The sequence below is a fragment of the Cygnus olor genome, chromosome 3 (genome assembly GCF_009769625.2).
Source record: "Cygnus olor isolate bCygOlo1 chromosome 3, bCygOlo1.pri.v2, whole genome shotgun sequence".
Lineage (NCBI taxonomy): Eukaryota > Metazoa > Chordata > Aves > Anseriformes > Anatidae > Cygnus > Cygnus olor.
Genome location: NC_049171.1, coordinates 83,713,223 through 83,729,219, shown reverse-complemented (window position 1 = coordinate 83,729,219; position 15,997 = coordinate 83,713,223). Strand labels below are relative to the sequence as shown.

At 34.9% G+C, this 15,997-nt stretch overlaps 1 protein-coding gene across 3 annotated transcripts in view; it reads left to right on the top strand.

The window, feature by feature from the left end:
* AKT3 (AKT serine/threonine kinase 3) overlaps positions 1-15,997 on the top strand; it is a 152,122-nt gene that overhangs the window by 102,546 nt on the left and 33,579 nt on the right. For all 3 annotated transcript variants that reach the window (XM_040553563.1, XM_040553564.1, XM_040553565.1), the window contains exons 7-10: positions 4,022-4,087; positions 5,747-5,815; positions 12,065-12,187; positions 13,846-13,974. In XM_040553563.1, coding sequence (XP_040409497.1) covers positions 4,022-4,087; positions 5,747-5,815; positions 12,065-12,187; positions 13,846-13,974 — 387 coding nt within the window. The remainder of the gene's footprint in view (positions 1-4,021; positions 4,088-5,746; positions 5,816-12,064; positions 12,188-13,845; positions 13,975-15,997) is intronic.

Below are 15,997 nucleotides of genomic sequence, written 5' to 3'. Positions count from 1 at the left end.
GAATTGTCCAGTTGCTTACACTTGATTAGTGTAGCATTGTTAGCTCTTGTGGTTGGTTATAATTTTACTCAGTTTAAACTTGAAGATCGTGTACTCTGAGCTCTGTTTCTTGACGTTCTAGAGTTTTGAATCCTGTGTGCACAAAACAACTTGAGAACAGGAATGCTACACACTGTTGTCATCATTATGCAATTAAAAATAATCCCAATTAAGGAGGTTTTTGAGGGATATGGACCTAACTGAAATTTTTTGAATGCTGGAGGCTAACAATACCGTTATTCCTAAAGACTGAATGTGAATGGCAACTACTATGTATTATATATATTTTATTTTAAAATAGTCTTCATGTTTTTCCAATTTTTCTGTTGACCAATGGAAAGAGAGCTTACAGCATTCTTCAGGCTATCTCTGTGTTCATTTGTCTGCCTCTCATTCACTTTCTAATAGCTTTTGAATGTGTTGATCATTCTTGGTTAAATTTGATAGAGGGATAGAAACCTCAGAGGCGATTATGTTTCTTTGAGCTTCATGAAAACCAGCCCATGTTGCTTTTTCATCAACTTGATTCTGATCTAAACCTCATGATTCACTGGAAAATGGTAGATTCCTTTTTTTCCCCATGAGGGTGATAGCAGTTTAGATAGGTTGAAGATTTGCTCAAATTACACTTTATGAAGAATGGGATTTCCAAAAATCAGTAAACGTTGTCTCAGTTTGTCTTCATTAACATGAATAGGGTCAATATCAAATTAATGTTGTGTGCATTTGGAAGCTTAATAAAATAATTAATGCTCAGTAGTAAGATTAGTGAGAAAGTGTAATTAATCCTTACCTTTTCCTTTAACAGTATTGAAAATTATACCAAAAACTAAAAGTAAATTAGTTAAATAAGAATTAAAATAGATTTTTCATCACAGTGTGAAAAGTCTCTATAGTGGTATACTGCAATGCTACGTATGTCCGTATTAAAATTTTCCTCATAGATAAGCTCTTAAGTCTATCTCCACATCATTAACATAGGAGGGAAGCTTTTGAGCTTGACATTTCATAAAATTGAGCAGATACCTAAATAACTCACATTCATTTTTAAAAATATTTTTAATTTTGGATATTATAAAATGCATTTACAAATAATGTTCTGTTCTTCCTCCTTTTTAACCTGTAGTCTGAACCTGAGAATGAACTTTTTTTCCACATCACCAATTAAAAAAAATATTGCAAACTAAATTAGATCACTGAAGATCAGAAAGATCAGTGGCAAGTCTGTTCAATTTATTTTCGTGTCACTGTTTATTACAAGACTGCCCATCAGATCCTAGATAAAGCGTTTTATTCAGTTTTCTTATATGATTGTTAATTTTTTTCTTACCTTTTCACTAACTCCTTCATTAATAGATACGCTTCGTACTTTAAAGTGGCCATTTTTGTTGAAATCTGATGTTGTTAGAGTCATTGGTTGGGTGAAGACATTGAAGTTCCAGTTTTAGTAGTAAAGAGGAACTTTAACACAGACCTCCTTAGTAGTTTGGAATTTTGAATTCCTTCTTTTTCAGTAGTGATACAGAAATGTATTATCCTTTGCTTGGTAGAAGATATAGATGTTACCTAGGTTGTCTTGGGTTGTGAACTAAATTGGGTACTTAAACTTTGCGGACGTACTGAGAAATTTTATGAAATTAATGGAATAGAAAAAAATGTAGGAATAAAAATGTAAGTTGAAGTTTACATTGTGTTAAGATTTATTTTTGTCAGGCTAGAAACATCCTGTGGTTCTTAGGCTTTTTTCTGATGTCGCCTCCAGCCTTTCTCCTTTGCATTCCTCAGTCTGAGCATCTAGAGTATGTCCTGGATGTGAAGCACAGAGCTGCAAGGTGCAAAATAAGGGTGCAGAAGTTTCAAGGCAGTGCTTTGAGGAGCATATTCCTCTTAGACAGGGGCCCAAGATGAGTAATTTGGGAACTATGAGGAATATTCGTCTATTAAAGCAATGGAGAGGGGCTTAGAGGAGGTGGCTCCTCAAAGCACTCACTGCTGGTGCTCACAGCGGTAGCTGCTATGTCCTGTTCAAACTTTCATGTCTTTCTCAACAACGCAAGACCCAGTCCATTCTCTGGCTCCAGCGCCTTCTTAGCAGTTGCACCCTTCCTCCAGTTCCTCCACCCAGATGGAAATCGTTCATCAGATCAGTTCACAACTTTCAGGAAACACATCTGTATACTTAAGGGAGAGAGAGTGAAACTTTTTTTGTTTATTCATATATTTTAGTAAACACAGTGAATGGGTTTCGTGTCTCCCCCCACCCCAAAGGGAGAAATACCCACAAAGCAGAGGATGCAATTTATAAAGTTACTTCATATTGCCATTCTTCATATGGAAAACTTCTAAAGATATGCTGAAAAATCTTTAGACTTGCATTTTCCTTGAAGTGTTTTTTTGTTTTTCCTCCAGTATGTGTCTGTCTGTATTAGCTACACTCAACATTACGCTGTTATTCAGCTAAATGGCATCATAATTTATTACTGCTAATTCTGTTGTTGTTATTTTTTAACTTCTTATTTTGACAATTTTAAAAGTATAATTTAAAACTCCTGACATCTGTGTTTACTTTGGAGTTTAATAATACCTTATCTTCAGAGCAGAGCCTGATAAGCACATACAGGACATTAATGTTATATTGGTATTATTTGTAGCAATATTAAAGTATGTTCTGACTAAATAAATTTATTGATGCAGAGTTATGACTGATGCTTGAGTCACCAAGTTAGTCTTTAGTTCAGTATAATACTCAGCTGATGCTTAACGCAACTGTAAATGTCAAAAAACAGCCTTGTGCTTCTCAGGCTTTTTAGGTCAGGACCCCAGCAGCCTGGCGAGAGGGGGATTCCCAACGTGTTACTCAAAGAGCAGCATAAAACAACCATATGTACATAATATGAACTTCCTAAATTTACTGTCCTCCTCCCTGTCCTCAGGAGCTGCACGAGCCCTCTTCTGTGCCATCCTCTCCTGCTCGCCCTGCGAGGCCTGTGCTGTCTGCAGGCCTGGTGGTGCTGGGCCATACCACGTCCCTGGGCTTTGCTTCCTCCCTGGAGGCTCCTTCCCACCTCTGGTGTGCCTCCTGCCTGGGGACGGGCATAGGTTCAAGGACGGGCGAGCTTCCCCAGGCACAAATACCTGCTGGGGCCAACTTAGTTTCTTTTCCCTTTGGAAGGCGCTTGTGGTAATCGCTGCCATTTAGGCTGAGGGATGGGAGAGCGTGTCTGTCTTGTTCTGAATTGCCCCATTTTCAAAACCTATCTGGGAATAAGTAACGGCATTTCCTGGATGTTTCCCATCTTGTTTGGAGGAGGTCTGCATCCTTGGGGAGGCAGAGTAGGCCCAGCCAGAGAAGCACGTCTCATGTGGCTTCTGTAGGATTGTGCGGAGGTTGAGCAGGGGTTTTGTATGGTCTCTCTTTAATTTTGGCTGAATGGTTTTAAACAAAAACAAACAAACACCAGAACAGTGTTTAGAAAACAGAAAAATGTTCTGACTGTTCTTACCATTAGGCTAAATTAGACTATATTCTACAGTTGCCTGTCAGCTACTAACTGTGTATGTTTCGTGCAAATTGATTCAACTTGTGTGTACATTTTTCAGATAATGCACATCGGAATGGCATTTTCTGATGACTACATTTTTAAACTATCAAAACAAATATATATATATTTTTTTGCGCTGTGCAGCGGATATAAAGTTAAAGACTTCATTTTAAAGCAATAAAAAAAGAAGAAAAAGAAAAGAAATTCAAATATGCATAATTGCATGTTGCCAAACTTCAATTTACTTTAAAATGTATTCTCAAAAATTAATTCAAAAATATGAATACTTTCCATTTTTCCTTTAAAGCAAGCAGGTTCATTCATTTTCCAAATCTGTAATGTTGCTTTGTTTTTGGAAGCGTTGACTTTTTCCTTGTAGTTAATTAAGTAGGATTTTATATCTTACTTCAAGCCTGCTTCTTGTACTTTTTATTTCTCAGGATGAAGTGGCTCATACGCTTACAGAAAGCAGAGTATTGAAAAACACCAGACATCCTTTTTTAACAGTAAGTATGAGGAACTAGTTTTAAGCGCAGTTAAGAACTTGTAACAGGTAATTTTCAATGACATGGACATTCCATTATGAACATAATTTATGAAATAATTTTTTTGAAGTCTTTCTCATGATGATTTATAAAGATGCAATAGCTGTCTGGTATTTACAATATCTTTTATGCATTTAACAGTTCAGAAATCAAGTTTTGTAAAGGTTAACTGCACAGAAAGCAAATTTAACTGTAGAATGGAACTGTTGAGGGATTTTTACGATTTTTGCATATAAACTCTTTTAATAACTCCTTTAAAAGTTAATTGATTTCACATAGTTGTCAAGGAAGTAATTTTTACAAAGAAAACTTCAAACTGTTAAGAATTCAATAAAATGATAAAATACATATTAGTTCAGCAAAAGCAACCCATGAAGCAAGCAAGCTTAAACACCACTACTTCAATGTCTGTGTCTTCATGTGGTTAATATTTAATAGAAATAAAATACTGAAGAGAAGATGAGAATTTTGATATTCTTGATGAATTATGATTAATAATTTTAATTTTATATCAGACTTCCTTCTATGGAAGTAATTCTTACACTTCTCCTTTGATAATACATTAGAAAATCTTTAAATTGATTTCAAAATAAATAGCATGTTATTCTAAGATAGGGAAAAACTATATTTTTCTCTATTAAAAAAAATGAAAGCATGGCATGGAAACTTCCTCATGTAGAAAAACATAAACCCTTTAGAAAGGAAAGGACTGCATTTACATTGCTTGGCCAAAATACTCTCGGAAGTTCAGTCAATGAGATCTTCAAAAGTTTCTTGAATTAGAATGTAAAAGGTAACCAGGAGTAGGTGTATTTTCACTGAAGTCAAGCAAAAATATCACTACAGTTGTATCTTTATATCTTTCTGATTTTATTAAACAAGTGTTTTAGAGACATGCAGTATTTAAGTTATGTGAGCCTCCTTATGATTTTGTTCTACTGCATTTCTCTTTTAAGGCCAAACCTGCATCTGTAGATTTTCTTTTGTATCATTTTTTTTGTATCATTTTTCCTGACAAAATCAAATAGATTTTGAAAAGTCAAAAATTGTAATTGATGAAAAGATTTGTTACAATTTAAAAATGATATGTAAACAATATATGCATTTTGGCACCAAAACACATGTTTTTAACATTACCTACTATGTGCAAATAGAAAGTCCTTGTTTTGGAATTGAAAGCAAGCTGGAGGGTAAGATCACTTTATTTGGAAGAAGAATGAAAGAACATGTACTCTCAATTGTGTAAATCAACATAATAAGATATTAAAATGATGAAAGTAGATGAATGGTACCATGTATGGCAGTAAGAAATGCAGTAGAAAATTTTGTAGTTTAATAGCTATTTAATATTTTATTATAAAAAGCATCCTGTTTTCATTTTCAGTGGACATGTAACAGAGATGAGGGAAGACATGAAGGTTTTTATGTTAATTCATATCATTATGTTAATTCATCTCAAGCTCCAGATAGGTTAATTAAAAGAGTAACTTTCTGAAAGTTCTCACCAAGTCAGAATTGTCTGCTTAAGAGGATGAAATTAAATTTTGTTACAGTTAAAATGCAAGAAATTGGGTTAATACAAGATGATAATTGGTTTGCTTTTGCTGTTTTCTTTGCAAGTCCTTGAAATATTCCTTCCAGACAAAGGATCGTTTGTGTTTTGTGATGGAGTATGTTAATGGAGGAGAGGTAAGTTTAAAAAACACATTCTGCACTTGTGATGGTAGTGATGTCACTGGGCCACAATTTAAAGGGTGTAATTTTTTTTGCCTTTTTTGCTTTCTAGTATCTTTGAATAACTTTTTTTTTATTATTATTTTAGGAAAAAAAAGACTTTTTAAAATACCATCTCAAAAACACTTTCCATTCTTGAAAAATTAGACTGTTATATTTTGAAAGATAATTTCATGGGAGAGAAATAATTAGAAATACCTTTTTTATTTTATTTTATTTATTATTTTTTTCTTCAGGTTCTGGCACGATGTGGTTTTAATCCAGTGCAAACAAGCTAAAGTAGTTTAGTGGTCTTGCTTTTGTCTTAATGTGAAATATGCATTCTTTTCTTTCCTATAGCCGTTGCAAGTACCCAGGAGAAATGAATGGGGTGTTCATGTTTTTCTTTACTTCTTTCCCCTTTGCTTGATATGCTCTATGGAAATTTAAACCTAAGTGCAAAATTTGATGTAGTGTTGTAAACATTTGTTGTCCTCCAGCTGTTTTACTGAAGAGTAGGGTATCAAAAACTATACCAGTCAAGTGGAATTAAAAATAATTGCAATATAAGAAGAGAGCTTTCATCTACCTTTTGAGTGCCTTTAACTATTCAGATGTTATCTCATTACAACATCAACTGGGAGAATTTGTTATTTTGTATACTGTATGCTGCATGATAATGTTAAAGGACTAAGTATTTCCTTTAGCTTTTTTTTTATGAAAAAAAAAAGTATTTCTTCATTCAGGAATTGTTGCAACATGATGCCATGTTTGCATTATCATTTTGCTGCATTCTCCTTCAATAAAACTGTCTTCAACTGCAATTCTAATGCCTAAGCACCCACAGGGTGCCTGTCTTGTGTTCCTTGCTCCGGCAATTTCTGGGCCCAGTGTGAGGCCCATTTACATTTTAACTCATCTGCGGCCACCCTATACCATTGGTGGCCAAACATGGTGGTGTGGGTTCTCGTATAGGAGGGTGTCTTGTTCAACTCAGTATGCATGAACACAGCATCACAGGCATTGAACCATTGTGGCTAGCGGCAGTAGATACAGAATTTCCCTCAATAGTAATGGGATAACAACCTTCTATTGAATACTCAGTTGGCTTATTTGGCTTTAATCTTATATCACTAATATTAAGTCAGCGCTATTTACAGGAAGTTTAAAAAGGATTCCTTGTAAACTAGCTAATTCTTCATAGTCTTCTCTGCACAGGACCATTTCTGTAATCTCAGGAGATGCACTTTAAAAGTATGTTTTAAACAACAACCTTGAAATTTCTGTCAGAAATTTCTGTCAGTATCCTTGACTCTGACCCAGGTGAAAGCAAGAGAATGCCACAATTCAGGCTTCTGCCTTACTACAGTAATAAAAAGTCTAGTCAGTACTAGGAGCCTTCAGTTCCTCTTCCTATGTTTAGGAAAAAGACAGTAAAATAAGGGGTCCTTGATTTTCATTCTGGAGGAAAATAAGTTGTGTTAAAGTGTGTTACTGTGTACAAAACATAAACTTGCTAATTTTCTTTCAACTTGAAAAAAAAGTATTTTCATTAGCTAAATATATAGAAGCAAAATATTAGGGGATTTTTTGAAGCAAATTATTCAGACAGAAATACTGAGTGATTTTTTTCTTATCCTGGCAATTTTTATAGTTAATTTTTTGCTGCTTAAGGACCTAATCTTGAAATCAGTGCTTTTTAGTGTTACTGTTAGACACGGTGGATGAAATGTTTAACAATGTCTATTGATCATAAACTATGTTACAGTATAAAACCAGAATGATGCTTCTGGCATTATGCTTACTTCTGAATACCATTGGTATCTTGAAGGAATTATGTTAAAGTACCATGTGATTACAGTTTAAGTTAGTAGTATATTACAGTGTTCCCACAACCTCTTGGATGCACAAAATGGGTAAAAAATGTAGCATACAAACTAATTTACTAACAATGGCTCTGTTCTTGGGGAATGCTTTCAGGGTGTATATTTCCCATTTTTGATTTCTGGTATTTTGCATTAAAGGCTTAAACATTTTAGGAGTGAAATCTATCACATATATTACTCTACAGAATACACTGATTCAGTTGATTAATAAGTTGATTAACTTCCGTGCTTTGGACTTTCAGGATAATTCCACATTCTATACTCTTTAACTAACTTAATTGGTAATTATCTGTATAATAAAATTAGACTCTAAAATTTGTTCAGATGGTTGTTCCACACCAGGACTCCGAATCATTGTTCTGCTTGCATATTTCTTTTGCAGTTCTTACTTCAATTCATTAGTGAGACAGAACCAAATGTTTTGTTGTAATTGAAAAAGTGCTATTACTGTCTAGAAAAAAACAGGATTCACAAGCTACCTGATGAAAAATAACTGAATATCATTGTAAACTTTGTTATTTTTATGTGGATTGAGTCCTATTTTCTTTTCCTGAACTCTGCCTAAGAGAGAGAGTATTCCTTGGCCTTAAATTCTTACAGTCCAAAATAAGGTCCCTGTATTTCTCTGGGTATGAAATTTGCCTAGAAGTGCTATGAAGTCTGAAACGATTAAAAAAATAATTCAAAGTTTCAAGGATGTTACTGCAAGTGCTTTGCAAAACAATCAAAACTGTAAGCATACAAGTATGCTTTAGTACAGAACTGAGCAAGCCTAGTACACAATAGCAAGAGCCAGTCATACAACATTCAACATGCTAACTAAGTCACTAACATTTGTAGAATTTTAACACATCAATTCATAAAGGTTGGGTCTTTTACATATTTGGCATGCTAGGCTCTGCAGTTGAATATGCTTTTATATTTGACTTTTTATTTTTATTTGTAAAGATTTTCCATTATTATTTTTTTTATTATTAGAAGAAACACCATGGCGACATTGTTGTTCAGTTTTTAAATACAGACATACCAGGAAATTTATAGGCACAATCTTCTCTGTAACTATAGCACCCTTATGTATGCCATCAAAAATTATGCACAAAATGGCTTTCTTTGTGCCAAAGCTATTTCTACAGCAATTCTACTGACTTTAGCTCACATATTTAATAACTGTAAATCAATAAATAGTGCAAATGTTGGAAGCTCTTTTCATAACCTGCCAGATATTTTCTTTTCCCTCCCAGACATAATAAATCCTGTCTTCATGTTCTGACAATTTTAAATGGAGCCTGGTGGCCTAATCATTCCAAAACAGTAAATTAAACAATTAGGTGAAAATTCTGGTGTAATTTCATGGAATTAGATTTTTCTATTATAATTCTTAAGGTTGCTTTAGGATCTTTAGCATATGTGTGAGTGTATGAATTCACTTCTAGCATGCATTATTATACCTAAATAATCATTCTTCATTGAAAACTACTACATACGGTTTGATAACAACTATGCTAGGTGCTATAGTAATATGAAGAATGCTTATGACGAGTGACTGTATTAAAACGATAATGTTTTACTTAAAAGATAGTTCATATATGCCATCAGACACACTGCCCACTCTACCTGCTAGGTAAGTAAGGCCCCAGGTTCCTGCTGTTTCACACATGGTTAGTCACCACTGTTGCTTGTGGATGGAGATGTCAGAATACATGTGTATGTCTTAAAACATTTTCAGGGGCTCTGATTTGCAAACAGAGGATTCTGCTTTGGACATTTTTAGTGGTCCATAGCTGTGCTTATGCTAACAGTTCAGATGCATGGGAAGCAGAGGCTGGCCCACCACAATCTGAAGCTGAGTTTTGGCTTTGTTTTTTTATACTGTACTGAGCTGCAGTTGGGGGGTATGCTGGCTGCAGCGGGAACAACTGAGCAATTCCAGTGGCTAAACAGCTCGGGGAGAATAATTTGGCTCTTCACTAAGTTGGAGAACCTTATTAACTTACATCTTCTTAAACCGCCTCGTGTTCAAAAATCGGTTCTTTCTGAGCCAAGATAATAATGAAAAGAAAGTGGTTTTGGTTGTTTTTGTTTTGTTTTGGTTTTACCTAGTCATACGTAAGGGAAGGGCTTAATTTTATCACTTGCATGTGTCCACTTTGTGACTTACTGGTAAAAGGAGGTTTGGAGCATTTGTTACGGACCGGACATACTAAGAATTCTGCCTTGAGCTTATAAATTCTGGTTGTATGTACCATTAAAATAAACTGACTTGGAAACTCGCAATCTCCTTGGCAAATACAGAACAATTGCTAGTTGTTTCTAACTGGTCATTTTACTTTGACCGAATATTGACAATATTTTGTTGGAAATAAACACTAAAGAAAAGTTTTGTCTACACAATTTATCAACTCATAGATTCGTATCGGGACACTTTATAAACGTATTTTGCCTTTTTTGGATGAAGGTCTAGTTATTTAGTGGTGCTTGTTTCCTACTTAAATAAATATCCTGCAAAAATGCATGTAAAAAATATGTATTTGTTCCTTACCCAATCTTATAATATATGAAGCACTTAATGAAAACAGAGTTGCTTGTTTAGGCTCTATGTACCTTCTGTTTATGTTGGCAGATAAGCTATGGGATAGTACAGAAAGCAGGGTACTACAGGCACGTCTGATGTCAGCATCAGGAATTGGTATTTAAAGAGGGTATGAGTAGCAGAATCAATTGAAATGCACACAAAATGATCCCCCTTGTCATGCAGGCATTCCATTTTTGTACAGGGTATCTTGAGAATTCAACAAGAGATTGAAAGGGTAATGCAGATACAATGAACAAAAATTAAATACTCTCTTTAAATCAAATGTATATTAAACTATAGTTTCTCTGTGCTGTGAAGTCTTACGTTATAGAAGGATGTACTGCCAAAAGGCTCAATTTAGTGGAAAGTTTGTTTAGCTTCAGAAGAAAGCAATGAACGTTTTTTGAAGTACAGCTGTCAGGAAAGGTGACTTTTGAAGTTTGTAGGACTGACTTTTTAATTTGATTTTGAAAAAGCTGCACATTGAAAATAACTGCAGTAATTGTTATGCTGTTCTGTGCCAAGTGAGCACTGGAGGCTTCCTACAGGTGTAAAGCAGGTTCTGGTAATGACAGATTAAGCTTATTATAAGGTTTTTGATTGTAATGCCTTTTTTATTTTTTTAATGCCTACCTTGCCATTTTGTAATTCTCTACTACTTGATATTTTGAGCAGAGAAATTTAAAAATACGCAGTTATGGATACCATTGTCTATAGTGTACAAAATCATATTTTCTGTATTTCTCTTTTGTTGCTCATTAGTTTTTGTGGTAAAATCAAAAACATCCTGAGTTGTAGGAGTAAGGAAGGCCTGTTTGGTCTTAAGTAGATTATGGAAATATACTTACTAATCTGTTTAAAGACTTTCCTAAGCATTCTTAACATAGTAAAAACCACTATCAATTTTAGAGTGACTTTAAATTAAATAGACAAATTATCTTTTCATGCATGCATGCTTGTGTGTGTGTTTGTTTCAGGTTTAGAGAGTGATGTTTTATCTGACAAGACACTGATAACCCCACAGAACTTTAGCATCACCTTAGGCTTTTTCATTGCAGATGATATTGTTGGGAATACATAATGGCTATTTTTTTTCACTGAAAGACTTACGTTAAAGAATTGTATGTAAAGTATTGTTAATTATGAAGTATTGAAAAGGAGACAAAAAAAATGTATACAATGTAGCAAAGAAATACAATAAATGCATAGGTTCCTTTTTATAAGCCCTAAGCAGATGTCTGTTTGCTTTTTCTAATGACTGTAATATCATTAGCATTATGGATTTGCTGTTTTTGTAAAATGCCAGTTCACCTGTTCAGTCAAAGTCTGCTGAAGAACTAGACATCTTTACAGTGCAAAGAAAAGTTACTAAATTACTGAAAAACTTAAGGTGGAACCAACATATAGGTATTTTAATGATATTTCTCAATGGCTTAAAATAAAAATATGAGGAAGTGGTGGAGGGAGAAGCACAGAATGCTGCTGCTGCATACTTTTTTCCTCCAGTAACTGAAGGTTAAATGAGTAGCAAACAGAATGCCTTAAACAAGATTGGTATATTGATTAAAACGCTGATTTAACAGCTCGCTTTCTCCCTTTGGAAACCTGGAAAAGATAAGCCAGCTGCTGTCTAAGAGTGCTGAGTGTCCACTGAGAGTATACTATCTATCATCACAATATGGTGATGAGAGGTGTTTTATGTTTGTGTTAATTTCCCCCACTAAATCAGTAATTATTACAATCCTGTCCCTGCTGTTTACCCTGCAGCTGTTTTTCCATTTGTCGAGAGAGCGGGTGTTCTCAGAGGACCGCACACGCTTCTATGGTGCAGAAATTGTCTCTGCTTTGGACTATCTGCATTCTGGGAAGATTGTGTACCGTGATCTCAAGGTAAAAAAAAAAAAAAAAAAAAAAAAAAAAGTAATCAAAATTTTTGTTTCTGCAGAGACTATTGGGACAAACACAAAGTAATTATAAAGTTGCACTATTCAGAGTTAATGGGGAAAAAAATCTGTGTTCAGTTTAAAGTTCTAAGTATGCTGAAGGAATCAGTTTGATAGATACAGTAGTCTATAGGTTGATATATTGCTTGAGTTTTTCCTGATTAAAACACAAACAAACCAACAAAAACAGCATTCCTTAATGATACCAGTTGAAGGAGATTTAAACTTCCAATCTTTTTTTTTCCTGTTAATTACAACTTTACTCATGTTTCAACACAAATCTCAAATATGTTTCTCAGTGCCTCCAAATGAGGGAAATGGGGAATTGGGAAAATGTGACTACATTCAGTTTATCTCCTCAAAGTACTATGTTCTGGTATGTTTTGAGAACATTTTCAGAATAGTTCAATAGGAGAAGAATTTCAGCATTAATTTTAAAATTAATGTCTTTTGTATATTGGAAAAGATAATACTGGAATGTAGTTTGTCTTAGATTTGTTTGTGTATGCAGTTATCTTACTTGCTCTGTTGCCTGAAGCCCCTTTTATATTGTGCTGCAGGTACTCTGTGACACAGTATGGGCATGTTTTATGGAAAATAACCCCACTTTTAACAGAAATGTTTTCTAACTTACATGGGAGGAACTTCTAATTTCCATGATGAGACCATTTTATTTTTGTGAAAAGTCTATTTTTTTTTCTGTGAGAGATTGTGCCATTATACATTGTCACATTGTACATGTGCACCAGTGGAGTTTATTCATGAACTGCCTTGTACAGGAACTGAAGACAATGAGGCTATGGTAGGCAAGTTTTGCTCAGGGCAGTAGACAGAAAACAAGATACCAGATTACATGCTGGTAGCAGAATCTGTCGCAATAATATGGAGTACTGTGATCTCTTGGAAAAATATGCAGTTATCTGGCCAAGGAATGATATGTCATGATTTTTTGTTTAAATTCCAAATAAGGAAAGAGTAATTTGAAAAAGTTCTTTGCAAGTATACAAGAATTAATTTACTTCAAGATTTTATTTTTACCATAGCCTCTCACCCCCAATTTTGTCTGTTGTTAAAAAGGCTGTGGAAAATAAAGATATTTTAAGAATTTATTTTCAAAGAATGGGACATGGATATATAGTAACTGTTTGATGACAACACAGTAAGTAAAATACATTATGATAAATGAAGATCATGTATCAGCAAAGGAAACCTATGAAGTCTTACCAAATGACAGTCATGATTGTGACCTTGAATTCCTTGATTTTACCTTGAGAATATTTAGAAAGTTATTTTTCTTTCTTTTTATGGAAGATGCACCAAACTTGTGAATGAATACAACTTTAGAATGAAAGGCCATGCTTTGAATTACAAGTGATTTACTATTCTAAACTGAATTAACTAGTATTAAATAGTTATTTAAATTGTATAAGACTAAACACTATTAAATGCTATTATGTAATAGATGTTGAATTTTTTTTGTAAATTCTAGACAAATTGTGTTCTATCACAAACCATAAGTTCATACCTTTTTAAAAAAAAGTGATGTAATGCATCAGCCTGTCCTCTTAAGAAATACTAAGGGAACTTTTTTTCCCCGACACACAGTTAGAAAATCTAATGTTGGATAAAGATGGACATATAAAGATTACAGATTTTGGACTTTGCAAAGAAGGAATCACAGACGCAGCAACTATGAAAACGTTCTGTGGTACTCCAGAATACCTGGCACCTGAGGTATGATTTAGAGTATACTCTTGTAATATGTTATAAAATGTTTATTTTTCATTTAAGTTTAGACTACAGTGTTTGTATGATGAAAACTGTTCATTGTAGTGAAGAGCTGACTGTCTGCCTGATTAATACTATACAGTTGTTATTCAGAATTTTATATGCTACTGTTCTTGCTTTTTAGTGATTGTATGTATACTGATGCTGTGCTCCTTAGTGTTTAAAAATGCCTTTAACATGCATTTTCCTTCTCATGTCTGCCTTTCTCTGTTAAAATTTTTATCTTTTGATGATTTCTTCAAAAATAATCTTCCATCTGTCTGTCACTTGGAACATATGATTTTACTTGACTGAGCTGTATAACTAGAGTTTATATAGTCCTAGTGGACCAGAGGGGGAAGAGGAAAATATTGAGTTTGCTGGGTATTATCTGAACTCCCCTGACTCAGGGAGAGGGAGTTGACATTTGAGATATTTCTGCTGAAAAGTTGAGTGTATCAGTCCCTGAACTGGTTGAGGTAGACACCAAGAACTAGCCATCTCCTAGTATGTATGCTGAAGTGCCATCCCAGATGGTACAGCTCCGTCTTTACTATTAGCTAGTGCTTGGAGTGCAAAACATCACACTTCTTCAGGATTGCCAAAAAGATAGACACAAGGATGTTGTTTTGGTTCCCTTCACAACTCTGGTTTGGCCACTCCAGAATCTGCTGTGAAAGTTCGTCGGTCAAGTAATCTGCTCCAATATCAGTGCTGACAGCTCTGCTACTGATGATGCCTATGGAAAAAAAAAAGCCAGGGAAGCACACTGAGCATTGGGTTTTTGTCCTCTCTGGCTTCAGTTAACATGTACTGACTGTGGTGCTAGGAGAGGTCATTCTGCCTCTCCCCTGAGGTTGCGAAACTGCACCATGGTATTAACATGAGAGGCAGTTTCTTAATGACAAGGATTCTGTGGATCCTGAATAAGCCATTAGTTCCATTCTCATCTGTATTGAAGGATCAGGAATTGACACAGTACACACCTGATACACAACTTTCTACGTAACTTAAAGGACTTTACAGGGTTCTTCAGTCCGTCTGTTCTTTTGAAGAAGCATTCATCAAGGGATTCCCCACCTCTTGCAGCAACACAGTGCTACCAGAAAGTTTCTATTCAAAATCTTCTTTGAAGAAGAATATGCCTTAGTTTAAAGAGAGTGGATTAAGTGTCACTGATTCAGCATGGCTCTTCATGCTCCTGCTTTTGGGAATATTGAATCCTGAGCAGCAGCAAGAAGCCCTGGAGCCTATTTGAGCAAGCTGGTTTAGATTGCCTTTGAATTCTCATTCTGAACCTTACAGTTAAGGGGTGTGTAGGAAACAGGTAAACATCACCTTCTGGATACCATTGGCTGGATATGAAGATGTAAGAATGGACAGGTTTGAGGGTCTGAGAGTCTTCTGAAATGTATTAAAGCAAATTTGAAGTCTCCTTCAGTTTGCGCTCAGGGAGGAAATTGAAACTGCTAATAGTTGGTTATGAGTTTAACATGGTATGTAGAATTAATGAAACCACCTTGCATCATAGCAAGATCTTTTGATACATTCTTTTTCTCTAACTATAAAGAAAGTATTGGCATTCTTAGGAGCCACTAACTTTTTGTCTCCATCTTCCTTAACTGTTTCAGCAGTGAAGAGAAATCTGAGTAGTCATACTCTCACACTACAAGTTTGAAGAACTTAAATAATTTTGGTTAAGTGTGTTTGTTCATTTCAGCTGTCTGGTGAGTCATCGCCTGCTCTAGCTGAGAAGGCAAACTCACCAATGTTGGTCTCCTTTGCAGAATTCCATCTCATAGATTCCAAGGAAGACGGATGCAGATTGTTGTTCTCTTTGACGATGTCTGACAGCACCTTTGTGTTTAGTGCAGGGGCACTTGGCATTTATCTGAATTTATAGATTCCAGAGCTATTCGTAGCCTGCTTTGAATCTTACTTGGCTGCTTAAAAGAAGTTGCGCTTCCACCTGTTTGGCGTGGTACAGTGG